This window comes from Crocuta crocuta, unplaced genomic scaffold (genome assembly GCF_008692635.1).
Source record: "Crocuta crocuta isolate KB4526 unplaced genomic scaffold, BGI_CrCroc_1.0 scaffold36, whole genome shotgun sequence".
NCBI lineage: Eukaryota > Metazoa > Chordata > Mammalia > Carnivora > Hyaenidae > Crocuta > Crocuta crocuta.
This window is the reverse complement of record NW_027532203.1, coordinates 18,224,132-18,240,778: the sequence shown is the minus strand read 5'-3', so window position 1 is coordinate 18,240,778 and position 16,647 is coordinate 18,224,132. Positions and strand designations below refer to the sequence as shown.

The 16,647-nt window shown below is 50.5% G+C and overlaps 1 protein-coding gene across 2 annotated transcripts in view; it reads right to left on the bottom strand.

Moving 5' to 3' along the window:
* The window catches only part of LOXHD1 (lipoxygenase homology PLAT domains 1), a 158,008-nt gene that overhangs the window by 18,366 nt on the left and 122,995 nt on the right, over positions 1 to 16,647 (bottom strand). The window contains exons 30-36 of one of the 2 annotated variants that reach the window (XM_077777637.1): positions 15,142 to 15,351; positions 14,894 to 15,029; positions 12,805 to 13,013; positions 11,541 to 11,726; positions 8,616 to 8,743; positions 1,872 to 1,989; positions 835 to 1,009 (exon numbers count right to left, since the gene is read on the bottom strand). In XM_077777637.1, coding sequence (XP_077633763.1) covers positions 835 to 1,009; positions 1,872 to 1,989; positions 8,616 to 8,743; positions 11,541 to 11,726; positions 12,805 to 13,013; positions 14,894 to 15,029; positions 15,142 to 15,351 — 1,162 coding nt within the window. The remainder of the gene's footprint in view (positions 1 to 834; positions 1,010 to 1,871; positions 1,990 to 8,615; positions 8,744 to 11,540; positions 11,727 to 12,804; positions 13,014 to 14,893; positions 15,030 to 15,141; positions 15,352 to 16,647) is intronic. The other variant, XM_077777638.1, reaches the window with a different exon arrangement.

Below are 16,647 nucleotides of genomic sequence, written 5' to 3'. Positions count from 1 at the left end.
GCTATTAGGACCAAACAGCTTCATCCCTCTAGTCACATATAATCAGTGTGAGTGAGTTTACCATATTTCTTGCAACAGCCCCTGGAAAGCAGGTTTGGTATAGAGAAGGGTAGGTGGGAGACACTGCCTCCATGATAAGAGTGTGTTCCCTCTCAACTTCAGGCCTTTGCAAACACTAGTATTTTTGCTTGTAAGACCCTTAATCTGGTGTTCCATATTCCTCAGTGGCTTCTGTTTGTATTTCTGCACTAGACTTCGGTATTGCCTCTGGGAGGCCCTCCATGACCCTTGCCCTTTATCCCCGGCCAGGTAAGGTACTCTCTTGTGGGTTCTCCAGCTCCTGTGCAGATCTTGGGCAGAGCTTCACTGTCATGGCTGTGCTAGAAAGTCAGACTCACAAGGGTCCGAGGTCATATCTCCATCCTAAGACCCTAGGCCTAAAGCTGGCACACAGAGGATGGCTGCCAAGCACGCAGATGTGGGAAGGAACCCAAGGGCATCTGAGATGCACAGCATCTGCCTGAGGGGCATAGGTGAGCAGCAGGAAAACAGAGGGCCTTGGAGTTAAGCTCCTGCATAGCTTTCAAAAGTGCTAACCATACTGCCTCATAATGTTCTCCCAGACTGCCTTGAGGGATGAGGGACAGAGCCAATTCAGTAACTGGGAGAAAATACTTTGTTCAGACAGACAGTGACATACGGTGGAAAGGACTTGTGTTGACTAACATTTGGAAGGTCATCCAAAGAAAAGTGCCCTGACCTGGGCCAGAGTTTGAGGAAGGGCAAGGGTAGTGGGATGTGGAACTGGGAGACAGGAGGGACCCACTGACTCACCCAGGATGTCACTGGTTTTCACTGAGACAGTGTAGGAGGTCCACTCCATCATCTCCTCCCCATCAATGACAGCGCACATTTCACACACAAGGGTCTTCTTGCCCTTCCGCTGGGACAGCCAGTCTCCATAGTAGAACATGGTCAGGTCTCCAGTATTCATGTTCTTCAGTAGGATCTGGATGAGGGAGCCAGTGTGGGAACAACCTCCCTCACTTCCACCAGCTGCCCACCTGCTAATGCAGCCCCCTTGGCTGAACCCCAAAGACCCACGATTCTAGACCTGAGATGAGTTCTTTTGACTTAGACTCTCCAAACAAAGACCCTACCCTGTATGACTTGCACAGGGTCTGAAGCCCCTACTGTGACAACCTTAGTTTGGAAATTTGAGGAAATGGATAATTCATCCAAACATGTTTCTGAGAGGTACCTATCACTATGCACAAGAAATGTTTGCAGAATGAATGACAAAAAAACAGACCAACCAAACCACTGTCAGCCATAAACACCTGAAGTCTGCCGAACTGTCCTTGGTGTGGGCACCATATTGTTGTTTCAGGAAAAACCTGCTAGCCGCAGAACAGGGGAGCAGGAGCCTGAGGGCACTCGAAACAGTGTTTGGTGGATGGGAGAGGAGAGGACTGAGTGGGGGAAAGCAGAGCCCAAGATGGGAAAAGAGGCAGCTACCTAATGTGCGATCACAGGAGCACTGAAAGCTTCCTGCCTTCCTGCCTGAAGTGCCCACTGTTAGAGCCTCGGCTGCCCCAGCTCCTGCAGCTCTTCCCTCAATCCTCCCAATTCACCTCCTCCAAGAAGCACATGCTGAGTCTTTGTCCACATTACACTGACAGCACATGCTGGACACAGATAAAGAAAACTGCATCCTCTGGTTAATTCACACCAAAGGGCACATGGATAATACAGACCTGGTTCATGTAACAACCCTCTAAAGTGACATCTGCACTTTAACCAGGTCCACCAACAACTTAAAAGAGCAGTAAGAAAGGCTGGGCAGGAAGGGTGGAAGGAAGACATTTTACCCTCTCCAGGAACCACTCGGGCCGGCTGCCCAGGCCATCAATTCGGATCCGCATCTTGGTGAATGGAGCAATGTCCAGAATCTCCATGATGAAGGTATCACTCTGCTCCCGCTCAAATCTAAGGGAAGAGAAGAGGGGCATCAAGCAGGGACCTAGCTACCATGAGGGGCTAGGCTGGGTGAGCAGGGAAGGGGAGGCCTTTACTCAGCCCCTCTCTCAGCTCTCAGTGACTCCCCAGTAGCCTGTCTCTTGCACCCCAGATGTGTTCCTGAAAGCCTGGAGTGAATGAGTTTAGCTGCCAGCAATGGCCCTGCATCAAAAACTACCAGCTCTAGATCCTAATCTTATTCTGCCAGCCACCTAGAGCAGACCAAGCTTCTCTCTGGGACTTGGTTTCCTTATCTGCAGTCTGGGGTAAATGACACTGACCCTGCAATCTCACAAGACTGTCAGGAGGACCAAGTGAATGTGAAGTCAGCTTAAAATATAAAAGGAATTCCATACCTGCAGAGCTTTAAATGATATTCTATGAGTGACAGGGATGCCATGAATGGTGGGGCAGGTTATACACTGCTCAGCTCCAGACGGTACTATTTACATATTTCTATACACAATCTGCAAAATTGTGGCCTCAGATTGGGTAATGCTACCAATAACTATTAAATGGCAGGTGGATAGAAGGTAACATTGCTTCTGTTGCTATTACTATTTTTCTGCTGAATGACCTCATCATCTGAGAGATGCTCTATCTTGATAGCTTACACTATTCCCACAATGCTACATGTATAATGCAACCTTCAATACTGACTGATTGCTTGACTGCTGACTGATTTCAGATGCTGCTGTTGATAAGCCCCTGGGGTAATGCAACTGACACTGAAGATATGACACTGCATGGCAATTATGCTTCCTTGTATACAAGACATATTTTTAAAAACAGAGGCCACTGCCAGTGTGGCTGGGACTGAAAATGTTGCAAACCAAGAACTATTCCTTGTCTTAAAGGCAGCGGTGGGACAGAGGCCTAATCCTTTTTGATAACTTACTCACGTACACTTTATGATTATTAGGAGTGAAAACATTCTCTGGGGAACCTGGGTGGCTCAGTCAGTTAAGCATCTGACTTCTGCTCAGGTCATGATCTCACAGTTTGTGAGTTTGAGCCCCACGTTGGCTCTGTGCTTAAACAGCTCGGAGCCTGGAGCTTGCTTTGGATTCTGTGTCTCCCTCTCTCTCTGCCCCTACTCTGCTCTTGCTCTCTCTCTCTCTCTCTCTCTCTCTCTCTCAGAAATGAATAAATAGTAAAAAGTTTTTTTAAAAAAGAAGTGAAAACATTCTCCCAAAAATCTGCCCTAAATCTGCTCTAATTTAAGCCCTGTCTGTCCTCTGGTCTGTGGAAGCTAGGAGGAGGTACTCACTAGTTCCCTCTCAAGCTCATGTCAAATACTAGAAATTCTCTCAAATAATCTTTCAACTAGTTGACTCCTCACTAGGCATATAGTTTTGCAGATCAAAGGAACTTTAGAATTCCTGGCTTTGGGTTTCTCGTTAATTACCACCCTTTCAATTTAGCCAAGTATCCCTATTTTATGGAGACTTTTATGGTGGGGCAGGTATAAGGAGAAAGGGAGAAAGAAATAAGCTTTTCTTCTAGAAGACTCAAGAGTGGATGACTTTGCCCCTTCACCTTTATTATGGGTTAGACCCCAGTTACACCTGGATGGACCTCCTTCTCTCAGGGGGAAAGGCCCACAAGCAAAGCAAGAGCCCCTCCGTGACCCTTCATCCCTCCACGACTCACCAACCACATCTTTCCTGCTGCCCCAGAGCCCCTCAGGACACCTCAGCTGACACGCAGAGGGGCTCCCGCATTGAGGGGTCACCTTTGGAGAGGCAGGCAGCCTCTGACCCAGGTCCCCACTGTCTCTGGCGTAGGGGGACAGGGTTGCCCCAGTGGCCCATCTGCTCAAAGGAGCCTCTACATGGCAGCTGAAGAGGTGGAGCTTGGGGACTGCAGCCTTGGCCTCCCCTCAATCCCCTCCTATTCTGGTTTCTTTCTGTTCCCTGCCCCTAGCAAAGGTCGTCTGTCCTTGGGAAAGGGCCTGGCACCCACCCACTCACTGGTCTCTGTGACTTAGAATAGCCGGAGAGCTAACCAGGACCAGGGCTTTAGTCTGGAAAAGCAACTAGTTAATGGAAGAATTTGAGACACTGCTAAGAAGCTAGGGAAGGTGTGTGGGTAGGGAGCCTGGGGAGGGGCTGGTGGGAAGACCAGGAAGAAGGGGTGTGGGGTCCAAAGCCAGCCTTGCGGGAGGTAGCTGCTTAGGCAGTCTGCCTTTGTGCATCTTAGAGGCATGGCCAGGGACCCTGGGAACTGCTGGGGTTGGAGCCTCAGCTGCAGCTTCATGCTAGACCAAGCTGCTTCCAGGCCGGGCTCTCCATACCAATGCCCATCTAGTTCATGCCCGTCACCTCCAGTGATGGGCCCCGCACCCGCCTGGGACAGCTTTCTCTCTCTGGACAGTGGCTGCCAACTTCTGGTATGTTCTGTTCACATAGAGTTGGGCCTCCTCTCACTGGCCCCAGATCTGCTGCCCACCTGAGCTCATTGTTTCATTAGCAACAGCTCGGTCACACTCGGTGCCTCCACTTCCCTCCCCAGTCCTTGCAACAGGCCACCTGAACTCCCTTCTCCAGGCCCCCATCAACAGAATACTAGGCAGCAGTAAAGACGAGCAAATAAATCATAGCCACACTCAGCAGCTCAGAGAAATCTGAAAATCCTAATGTCGAGGAAAGAAGTTAAGACATAAAATACCTGCAGCCTGATTCACTTACATAACCCAGAAATCCAGATGAAATGGAAGCTGATTGTTTAGGGAGGCATGCACAGGGTAGGGATAAAATGATAAAGGAAAGCAAAAAAANATAATAAAGGAAAAAAAAAAAAAAAAAAAAAAAAGCCAAGATAATGGTGACTTCTAGGGATGGGGAGGTAGAGTGAACTGGCAGTGTCCAATTCTTGGCCTAGGTGGTGGCTGCATAGGTTTTTTTCTGTAAGTATTTATGATTTATGTACAAATATATGTTATATATGCTACATTTGTTATACATATATGAATGGATGACTGGATATAACTAAACATAACTATATTCTCTGATTAATTTGTGCCAAAGGGCATGAAGTTATTAAATTATATAGGTCATAGAAGGAGCTATATCCCCACCCATATATATATTTCATAATAAAGTTCTTTTGAAAACTAAATGTCCCTGGAACTTTTGACTATTCCTTACACGACAGGGTTTTCAGATCCATGCTCTGTGGGTCACAGCCCTTGTGGTAGGCTGATGAATACCTACCAAGGATGGCCCTTAATGCAGTCCCTGGTGTCCTCCTAAGAGGGAGGCAGAGAGATTTGACACTTCCACAAAGGAGGTGGATATGTGAAGATGGAGAGTGAGAGGCTGGAAGATGCTGGCCTTGAACACTGAAGAGATGTGGCCACAAGCCAAGGAAGTCTGGCAGTTTCCAGAAGCTGGAAGAAGCAAGGAATGTCTTCTCCCTGAGAGCCTTTGAAGGCGGTAAGGCTGGGCTTGATTTTCACCAAGTGATACTGACTTCAGATTCCTGGCCTCAGGAAATGTGAGAGACTACATCCCTGTTGTTTTAAGACACTAGATTTGCAGTAAATTTTTATCACAAGCCCAAGTGGCATGGATGGAGCACTTTGGGACTGTAAAGGGGGCAGATGACCTGCACAGAGGGAGCTCCAATCATTGGCAAGTAGCAGGACCACTGCCTCAGTGGGTGCAAGTGTCCATGGTGCTGACATGCCTGGGGGGTAAAAGGCAAAGCCAATGGTCCCTGGCCCCTCAGATCCCTCCTCAGGACCATTAAGGTAAGTGAACATGGCACATGCCCCCATAGGATATAAGGAGGCAACAGGGAGCTACATCCATCCTGCCTGCATCCATATTGCATGAGCACCCTTGCAATGGTTTGAGCATAGACCAAAGTCAAAGAAACCTCAAACAGCTTTTAAATATCTATCATTCTCAAATGCCATGATCAGGTCTATACATGTTCAAATCTGCCAATGCCCTCTTAAAGCGTAACCTTCAAGCTGCAGGTGATGTGTCAGGAGGGGTCACCCAGCAGTGGGCCTGGGACTTTCCAACTGCCTGACCTGGGTGCTCTTGAAGGCAGCTTGCCTTCCTATTCTGTCCCCTGAGACTTGTCTCCAAGCCCAACTGAGAGAAGGACTCAGCCTCCCCAACAACTCCTCTACCCTTGAAGTTCCCCTCTTTCTATTCTCAGAGCTTTCATGCTAATCAGGCAGTATGAGTCCTAAGTGATAAAGATACGGAAGGAAGGCTCAAAACTTAGAAGCTTATCACAGCTCTGGCTATGGTCACTGGTCAAAGAGTTCCTCACTGCCTTCTGAAGTGGCAATTGGAACCCTGGCATTCCCTTGAGCTCAGCTCCTCCTCTTCTTTGCACTGAGGGCTAGTGAAAGCCGTGGGGCCATTCTGTTGGGCAGACCAGACCCAACAGAACTCTGAATTCCCTTTGTGTTCCAGATCAAGGAATCTCCCAGGACATGACTCTCTACAGGACCTAGGAGTGATTCCTTACAGGCACACACTTCCCTGAAAAAAGTCTCACATACTTTTGTCTAAAAATAGCACCTATACCCACTGGACACCAATGGACTCAAACTCCACCTTTAGAGACTCATTCTTTGGTTTACATTGTACGTTTTGAAGATGCCACCTTTTTTGGATGGCACGTTAATTCACCAGCATCTCAGTGTGAATTAGTTTACCAGAACCACTTCCCCCAAAGTGGCAAGATAAGAAGTTGGGACTTCAGCTGGGGAGTGGGGTGAGTGAATGGCTATTAACTTTGGCTTCTGGGTATGGCAGTATTTGACAACAGGGCAATTGCAGCAGGCGAACCCACATAAGACCTTCTCTGTGTATACATGCATGCTTCTGCCTCCTATCTGGTCACACACCATTTCTTGGGAGAAGCATCTCCTTGCCCGACACCAAGCTCTGCATATGTCACAAGCCAAATGAGTCTTACTATCCAAGTCCTTGAGTCCAAGATGTGGACACCCAAAACAAGGAACAGGTCAAACAGAGCCACTTGCAAATGAAATGAGGCAAAATTTGAGCTTGCAAACCAGCGATGGCTCTCATCACAAAGCGCAAGTCTTTATTCAGAAAAACAAAACTTTAAACTAACAAGGTGCCTCAAATAATTTATAGTATGGTTATATTTAATATGTGACTTTCAAGCAACAGTTCTGGAATTTAGGTGTCTATCTCTCCTACCAGTGATTATTTCTGAGTACATCTGAAAAATAAGGTGGGACAGTGACATGGGATAATTAATTAAAAAAAATAATAGGACTTTAGGGTTGGGATGGAGGTTAGGGTCCGAGTATAGAGGTGAGCACTGAAAGAGCACCAAAATCTGAACAGACAGCACTAGACCACATGAGATAACAGATCTCCGGCCCATGGCCCTGCGGCAGGCACCCCAGGCAGCCAGTCCACTGCCTGACTAGCAGCCAGCCTACAATGGCTGGGACTTGTTCCATGACTGCCTGCTTGGGCTCTGAGTCTCTCCTCTCTGCTGCTCAACATATCAGGGGCCAGGGATGGCTTGGGGGATGATGGCCAAACACAGAAAACCATCCCAAACCCAGGACTGAGTCAGGGATTCAATGAAGGTGCAGACAGTGAGGACTATGGGAGGTCCACCATTATTGTCCTTACTACTCACTTAAGAGGCAATAGAACCTAATGTTTAAGATGAGGGACCGTGCAGCTCCAAGTGCCATGGTGTACCTACTGGCCCTGTGACCTTCGACAGCATGACTTCACCTTGTTGTGTCTTGGTTTCCTCACCTGTAAAACAGGGTGGTCCTCACGGAGTTGTAGGGAGGACAAGGTGTGTCAATACATTCAAAGGGCTTAGAAAACTCATGGCTCACAAGGCCACACCAGTGTTCATGCTCTTGCTATGGTTCCTTCAGGTGTTGACCTTGTAAACTTAGGGATCTTCCATTCCTGGTTGTACTCCATCTCCAGTGTCTATGACAGTGCCTGACAGATACTAGGTGTTCAATCATCTTTTACTATTTAAAAAATTCTTTAAGCTTTTTATTTTGCAATCTTTTTAGACTTGTAGGAAGGTTGCAAAAATAGAACTGAGTTTCTGTGTTCTCTTCACTCAGCTTCCCCTAATCTTAAATCTTACATCACCACCATCCAGTGAATGAAAGCAGGGGATTCACAATGATACAGTGCTACCAACTAATAAATATATAGACCTTACAATAAATGTTTTTAAGTGATGGATGGATGGATGGATGGAAGGCAGGAAGGCAAGAAGGAAGGAAGGAAGGAAGCAGGAAGGAAGGAGGGAAGGAAGGAAGCAAGGAAGGAAGGAAGTGATGGATGGACGGGCTGTGGGCTGAGTTGATCAAAGAAGGCTTTCTGGAGGGGGTATATTTGAGGTAGCCCCTCGAAGAGAAAGGTCCTGAGACAGAAGAGAATGGATGAAGGGCATTCCAGGAGGGAGGAATCACATGATAAAGCTGTGGAGGCTGGAAGGCCCTAAGGTATGAGGGGAGAGTGAGGGAAGCAGTTTGGTTGAGGCCGGGTGGGACTGGAGGCTGGGGGATTGGATGTGTGGAGTAGCAAGAGGCAGAGGCCACCTCTGGATACCTGGCCTTCTTTTTGTCCAGCTGAACTTCCTCTGTGCTGCCATTGATGCCATAGAGGGTCATGAAGATGTTGGAGTCGGTGCCACCACCAACCACATCACCCGTCCACACTGTCATCTCATAGAGCACCTGCAGGGAGAGGGATGCGGATCCTGACCCTTGGCTTCACCCACCAACCCCACCACCTTGCCTCATTCTCTCCAGGGCAAGACGAGCTCCAAGCTCTATGGCTCTGAAAAAAAATCCTCCCCTGATCAATTGCTATTGCCTGGAGAACGAGAGACAGGCCTTGTTACTCTATGTCCTTGGCTGTGTCTGGTTTGGCGCTAGAGAGGAGTTCAGTTTCTGACAGAGGATGTGTGCGCACAGAAGCATGACTGAAAGCCCCAGCATTCACCGATTGCTTTGTCAATCAAGTCCCAGCTCGAGCTCATGCAGTCAAGCAGCGGGACAGCAGCTTCTGGAGCCATCCATCATGCCATCTGCATCCCGGGTCTGCCACCTGCCAGCTGTTAAACTTGGGCAGCACTCCACCCTGGCCAGCCTCTGCTTCCTCCACTGAGAAACAAGGATAAACGTTTCACAGAGCTGTGAGAGCCACAAATGGTTCGGCCTGGGCCCATGCCTCGCCTTCCATGTGCCACAGGTCAGGAAGCAGCAATTCCTGGGCCATCTCTGCTTCCTGCATGCCCAGCACACACCCAGAGCGTTCATGAGCAGTTACATTTGAAGGAGCTCTGGCTCCATTCACTTGTGAGGTAGGACAGCCACCGATCCCACGATTTGCCCTTCAAGTTGGGATTTTGCCCTTTGGCCTGAGGTTTGCTCCAGAGAGAATGTGTCCCTTTTGCATGTGTTCACTGGAAGGGGAGTGTCAGCCTTCTCTTTCCTGGATGGTGCCCTCGCTGGTTCTTCCTCCAAGAGGAGTCTTGTGGCAAGAGGGGCCACCTTCATCCATGCTCCAGAGTGTCCTCTGCTCCTGGCTTCTTACTCCATTCCCTCTTGCCAGGTGCCCGTGGACTAGCATAGCTTTGGGAGAAGTATGCACATGGCCAGGGAAGTGCTGGGCTGACCCGTCTTCTCTGAACACACCTGGCCCTTCCCTTCCCCTGTGGCTGCCACAGGCAGTATCACCTGCACAGGTGCCTGGTCCCCACTATCCAGAAGCCCTTGAACTCAGCACCCAAGTTATTTGTCACCGTGATCATGCCCCTGACATTAGACCTGTTGGGTGCTGAGTGCTTTGCCAGCAGTATCTAGAATCTTCACCATGATGCTCTAAAGTTAGAAGTTGCAAGCCTGGCCCAGAGGACAAGTTTAATACTTGTTTGCTGAGGAAATGATTGAGGAGCCTCTTGCGTTACCAGGAAAATACTCTCACACCTTAACACGGGCATTGTGGTGGCAGGGGGAGCTATTGGGAGTGAAGGCAGGAGCCTGATGCTTTTTTGCTGTTAGTCAGACACGCTTGAAAAATAGAAAGATCAAAATGAGTGCTTTGACGACTGCATAGAGACTGGCCCCTTAAGGCTAGTCCCCCTGGACTCTTGTGTTCTCTGGGACCATCTCTCTCTCCTTTACACAGACACATCTCTTTTTAGGTAAGAGGTTGTTTCCAGAAAGAGACACAGAAATGGGGCTTTTGTAATTCCGGTCTGATATCTCCTGGGGAGATGGCCAGTCCAAAGATACCTGTGGTTCTTTGCAAAGTGATAAACCTGTGTTCTTTTGTCACATGAATAATAGGGGCGTGGGTCTACATTTCCACAGACTAAAGGGCTCAGGGGGAGGTGCGGCTGCACTGAGTGGGGTGTGCATGTGTGCAGCGGGAGAGGGGGTGGCACACACAGACACACTCACACCCACGTGCATGCTGGGAACTGGGTCAGGACAGAGGTCCCTGGATGAACCGTGTGCTCACCCACACCATCCGTCTGGCCACAGATGGAGATGTCTGGGGAAGGGAGGGGAGGATATTTGTGCTGTAGAAAGTTCTGCTTTCTGGCTCTCAAGCAGGGGAGGAGCAGGCATCTACACTCCTGCCTGTTGAGGTTTTCAAAGCCCAAACTCAGCCCTTCCTTCTTTTTCCATATACAAATAAGCAGGGCTCCCTCAGGTCCAGGGTGATTTCTTCTTATCTTTGTGGGATACCTTCTGACCTAAATCTAGTAGCTCATTGGTTTGGATTCAGGAACAGAGATGAGGGCTAGAGCTTTCTGTTGACCCCACAGCTTTTTGGAGAGGAGAAGCCTATAGTGTCATGTGAACCAGAAGCCTCTGAGCCACCAAATGGCCATGTATACTTGGGCACCAGCACTCAGGCATCCTGGCTGTTGCCCAGCACTGACTTGCAAGTTTACACAACTTGTCCCAGGTCATTTGGTCAGTTAGAGGTGGGGCCTGGACAGGAGCTCAGAGCTCCTGCCTTCCAGCCTTTTCCACTTAAAGAGGATCTCGTGCAAGCAGCTCTAACTGCACTGCAAGACCCCGAAGTGCACAGCATCCCACATGCTATCTTTTCCCACCCCTGCCTTTGGGTGTTGAAGGAGCCTTTGGGAAAAAAATGACTCTGCACATCTATGCAGCTTGCAAAGCTCTCCGTGGACTGTTCATGATCTCATTCATTCTCAAGGTCTCACAGGATGGGAAATGTTATTTCCATGTACTGTGTGAGAAGACCAAGGCCCAGAGAGGCCAGACGACTTGCCCCAGGTTACACAGCAGCAGACCCAAAGAGACCTGAGCAAAGCGAGTTTGGCCAGTACACCAGGCTGCAGCCCCTGCCTGTGCCCCAGCGATGCGTTTCCTTCTTCCTTCACTTCTGTCTCCCCTTCTGCTCTCCCTCCCTTCTCTCCTTCTGCTCTCCCACCCCCATCTGCACAGCCTTCGCCATGCAATATGCACACCCAGGCCCCTCTTTTTATACCTTCACCCCAATGTTCACCACCATAGCATCCAGGAGGTCGAAGACGCGGGAGGTGACACCGTCGCCACGGTCCTTGGCAAGCCAGCAGTTGCAGCGCAATGTGTACTTGGTGCCCTGGGTGGGCACAGCCAAACACAGCTCGTCCACCAGCCAGCAGCTCTCTGGGGAGGCCCCGTCGTGGCCCAGCTGGGAGGGGACATCCCAGGGCCATGAGGGTCTGGGAAGTCCTGGCCACTCAGCATCCCATTCCCCATTCCACACCTCCTTCCTCAGTGCTTCCTCCCAATGTGCTGTGCACGCACTGACCCAGGTCTTTCCCATGAAGGTGAAGATTTTGCAGATAAAATAAAGGTCTCTCATCAGATTATTCTGAACTAATCAAAGATTATTCTGGGTGAGCCTGGCCTAATCATGCAAAGCTCTTTAAAAGAGGGTCCAGGGGCACCTGGATAGCTCAATCGGTTAAGCATCCGACTTCAGCTCAGGTCATGATCTCATGGTTCATGAGTTCAAGACCCACACTGGGCTCTGTTCTGACAGCTAAGAGCCTAGAACCTGCTTTTGATTCTGTGTCTCCCTCTCTCTCTGTTCCTCCTCCACTCATACTCTCTCTCAAAAATAAATAAACATTAAAAATTAAAAAATAAATAAATAAAAGAGGGTCCAGATGTCGGAGATGGGAGATGCTGGAGAGATCTGAAGCAGAAGAGATTGTGTCTTATTGGCCTTGAAAAAATAAACTGCCATGTTTTGGAGAAGGTCCCTGCATGGCAGGGATGCATGCAGCCCCTGGGAACTGGTGGCCTCAGTCCTACAGCTGCAAGGAGGTGGATTCCACCAGTGACCTTGGAAGAGGACCCTGAGCCTCAGATGAGACCACAGCCCCAGCAGCAACTTGATTTGAGCCCAGTGAGAACTTGGGAAGAGGCCCAGCTAGCTCACATGTGGACTCTTGGCCTGGGAAACTGGGAAATCATACGTCTGTGGGGTCTTTTGTTAAGTTTGTGGTAATTTCTTACCAAGTAATAGAAAACGAATACACCAGGCTTTCCCACTGGGTGGGTGGAAAACAGACCTGGCTGGGCCGTGACTCAGTCCAGGTTACCTCGCCAGCTGATGGCGGAGGCCAGGGGACCTTCCCCCACTACCTGCTCTGAGGTGGGGCTCCAGGCTGGCTGCTCTGCCTGCCCTCCACACCCCCTCCCGCTAGGTACGGGTCAGCTCCTTCCCTCCCTCGGGGTGGGCACCATCCCAGGACCAGCACCTCTATTTTCTTGATGATGCCCACATCCAAGCCTGCAACATAGAACTCCTCCACGGAGCCGCAGCTGAAGCCCTTCTTCCCCCGGGGGAAGTCCAGCCAGATGCGGTTGCTGCGCTCATCGTCTTCCCCAATGAGGAGGACGAAGGCCCGGCTGTCAGTGGCTGCGTCCTTGTGCTTTCCAGTGGTGACTGACACGTAGTAGGGAATCACTGCAAGAGAGCCAGGGGCCCAGCCTCGTAACGGGCCAGGTAGACTCGGGGTGGGCTCACACACTTGGAAATGACTTTTGCAGAGCAGAGTGCACCAGAGCTTTCCAGACTGGTGAATTATCTATGGTGAGATAGATAATTCTCTCCAGGGAATGAGGGATCGGTATCTCCCAAGTGAAGATCGTCCTAAAAGAGCATCCTTGCCACTTCTAAAAAGCCCCGTTGACCAATTATCTTAGTTGCACCCAGCACTCCTGTGTGAAGTAGGGTAAGAAAGTAACCTTTCACCAGGCACAGGGGTTAGAAGCCTGAGAAGCTTACAGCAGTCGGCAAAAACAAGGTTGTTAAAAACAAGGTCTCACAGAAAGTAGGAGTTTGGGGAAGAAAAATAAGATAGCATTATAAGTGTAACATGGTAAATGAAAGTTCTAGAAGGCATCCCCATATCCTAAACAGACCGATCAGCATAAAAACTTGCTCAGGTAGTGCAGCATAGAGTTCTACCTGCCCAGCAAGTATCCATTCTCCTTGCAGCCAGGGGTGGTCATAAAATGTAAGCACATATTGTTGGGTGGGTTTCTGGGGGAACTTTCTGACTCAGCTGGGAGGAGCAGCCTTTTACCCCTTACCCTTCCATTCATTCTGCTTGGAATGTGGATGTGATGGCTGGAACTCCAGCAGTCATCTTGACCATGGGCAGCTTTTAGGAAGGAAGTCACTGACTTCATTGGAACTGCTATGCCCGTCTCATTGACTATCTTTGAACTTTTATGTGTGAGAAAAGGAAAATCCCTCATTTGTTTAAGTCACTATCTTGTCTCTGTCACCTGCAGTTACTAACTGACACAAGTTGGAAACCCTTCTCTGGGATCATCTTCCTCAATATCTTGGGAGACAATGCTCTGGTATGGATTAGAGATTGTATGGTTACAGGTTATGTAATTTGTATCTCTTTGCAAGTTTCCAAACTAGACCTTCCTGGCTGGAATTACCAGCATTGTTTTCTGCACCTGCCCGTGGCCTTATTTCACCCTTACAGGAGGGCCCCCTGGCCTTTCACAGGTGACCAGAGTGCTTAATTCAGGAGAGACGCTTTCTTGTGGGTCCCATCATTATTCACATAGTGAGAAGGTAGAATAGAACATGACTGGCGTGCTCTGGCCAGTCCCAGAGACCTCCCACAATGTCTCTGGGGGAGGAATACAGTGGCCATCATGCTCTATACTAAGAGAGCTGAACAGACAGGCAGTGCTTTTAAATGTCCAATAGACAAACACAACTGCTTTATCTCAAAACTTTGGTTGGAAAAATGAGCTTGTCAGGGCTTTATAGCATTGTTTTATGGAGGAGGGGAAAACTGAGGCCAAAGGAGTACCAGGTCACGTATATTATTGTCTAAAGCAGAAATGGAACTTAAATCCCCCTAAAGACATCTTAGGACTTCTTCCCCTACCTGACCGCATCACACTGTGCCTTCCGTCTGCACGGCTGAAGTCCTCCATGTGATGCCCTACTGACATGCAAGGTGTTCTCACCGCTGCTATGGATTTCTGTCTGGTGAGAACTGTCCCAGGCCCTCGGGGCTGAATCTACATCCTGAGAGTCTGGGTGAGGGCAGAGCTCACGGGATAGCCTCCTGGTAGTGGGTCAGTGGATTAAGGGTATCATCACCCTGACTACTCTTAGACTTTGTTTGTCCATTTGCAACAGGGCTGGTCGCTGCCCCTGTAGGGTTGTGGGGACGGAAAGCTTGGTGTGAATTATAAAGCACTAGGCAGAAGTCACATGACAGTGGGGCTAATGCATGGCCTGCCCAAGAAGAGCTTGAACACACATCCTGGCACCTGCCTCTCCTCTGCTGAGCCCCCTGCTTGGCCTACCTGGGCCCTCCTGCACGTAGTCGGCCATGGGCCCCGTCACCGTGGCCATGTCGACGTCTGCCATCTTGGAGCTCAGGGCGATCTCCCAGAAGTCAGCCGGGCTGCTGCAGTTGCTGCTTCGGTCCCCGGTGTACTCCTGCCCGGGAGCACGACCCAGTCCCCATCACAGCTCTGGCCCCTTCTGCCACAGTACGAGGTACGGCTGAGCCAAGTCCCCCACCCCGCACCGCCCACTGCCTTCCCCACACCTTCTCATAAAAGAGCCTCTCGAGCCGCCCGTCTTCCTTCTTCAGGGACAGCCAGCGACCGCACAAGAACAGGAACTCGTCCTCATTGGTGTCATTCCAGATCTCCACCTTCTCCACATACCAGTCTGCGCACCACTTGGTGTTGTCGTGGCGGAGCTTGATCTTGTAGATGACACCCAGGTCAGCAGCCTCGATGATGAAAGTGTCGGCCTGCGGAGTCCAGATGTGGGGACTCGGGTGGAGCTGTGCCCCACCTGCACCCACTCCAACCCTGACCATCCAGTACCTTCCATCTCCCTCAGTTGTTGGGCTGAACAGACCTTCCTAGATGGAAGCCCTCCAGGCCCAAGTCCCTAACACGGAGCGTTTGGTATGCTGAGACCTCCCTCACTTCTCCAGGGGCCCTGTTTTGCAGTTCTGTTCCTCCTGGGATAAGCCTTGTGGATGTTCGGAAGATGGGACATGGGTGGGCGTGGGGCAGACGAGGCGCTCACCCTGGCCCTGGTACCTGGATGTCCTTGGTTACGCTGAGTATCAGCACAAGTCTGGGTGGGAGGCTGGAAGGGGTAACGAGGAGGGGCTCCCCGGGGGGAAGCTGGGAGGCAGGCGGAGGAGCCGCTGGGCCAGGCCCGGCAGAGGAGACAGATCCAGGAGAGGCTCTGGGGGAGGCCAGGCTGAGGAGAGCTCAGGGATGGCAGCTGGGGTGCAGGTGGTTTTATGTGGGGTGTGATGTAAGCCCTCTGGGTCCGATTCTCCCTGCAGCAAAGCGTCCTCACCCTCTTGGGTGCTAGGACTCTGGGGATTGCTCAGTGAGAGGTGGGGTTCCAGGCCTTGAGTGAGGCATGGTCACAACCACAGGCTGAATGTGGCTGGCAGGAGCCTGGAGCAGGGCAGGAGAGGCCGGTGGCCCTGAGCCACAGTGCTTTTCTTCCAGAAGATGGAAGATGTGCTGAGTCACTGCTGAGTGCTGGGAACCCAGAGATAAATAGGATAGGAAGCCTCTGCTCCTCCTTGGGACCCCACAGCCCAGACTGGGAGAGGGGGAGGTGGATAATCACAGCCCAGGGGTGGGGAGCAGCACCTGCCTGAGGACTAGAGGCAGGGCTGGCAAGACTCTCCAGGTGGTAGCATTAAGCCAAGGGTGGCCGCTGGGCCTTTCCGGCGCCACAGCAGGTGACTGCAGGCAGAGGAAACTGCAGGTGGGCAGTGCGAGGCTGACCGTGCAGGCGCAGGGCTCCGACAAATGGCTAAGCTCACCGGAGCAAACCTAGGCACACCCTGTGGCACAGCGAGTCCCCCTCTTTCCTTCTGTCCCGAGGGGACACCTTTATGTGTGCCCAAGGATGCTTACTGCAGGAGAACTTCTACAGTGGAAAACTGGGAGCCATCTGGTGTCCAGTGCTTGGGGGGATGGCTAAATAACCATGGTGACACTGTGTGCAGAATGTCACGTGTGTGGTGGTGCCGAAGAATGAGCCAGCTTCGTCTGCACTCCAATATCCTGAC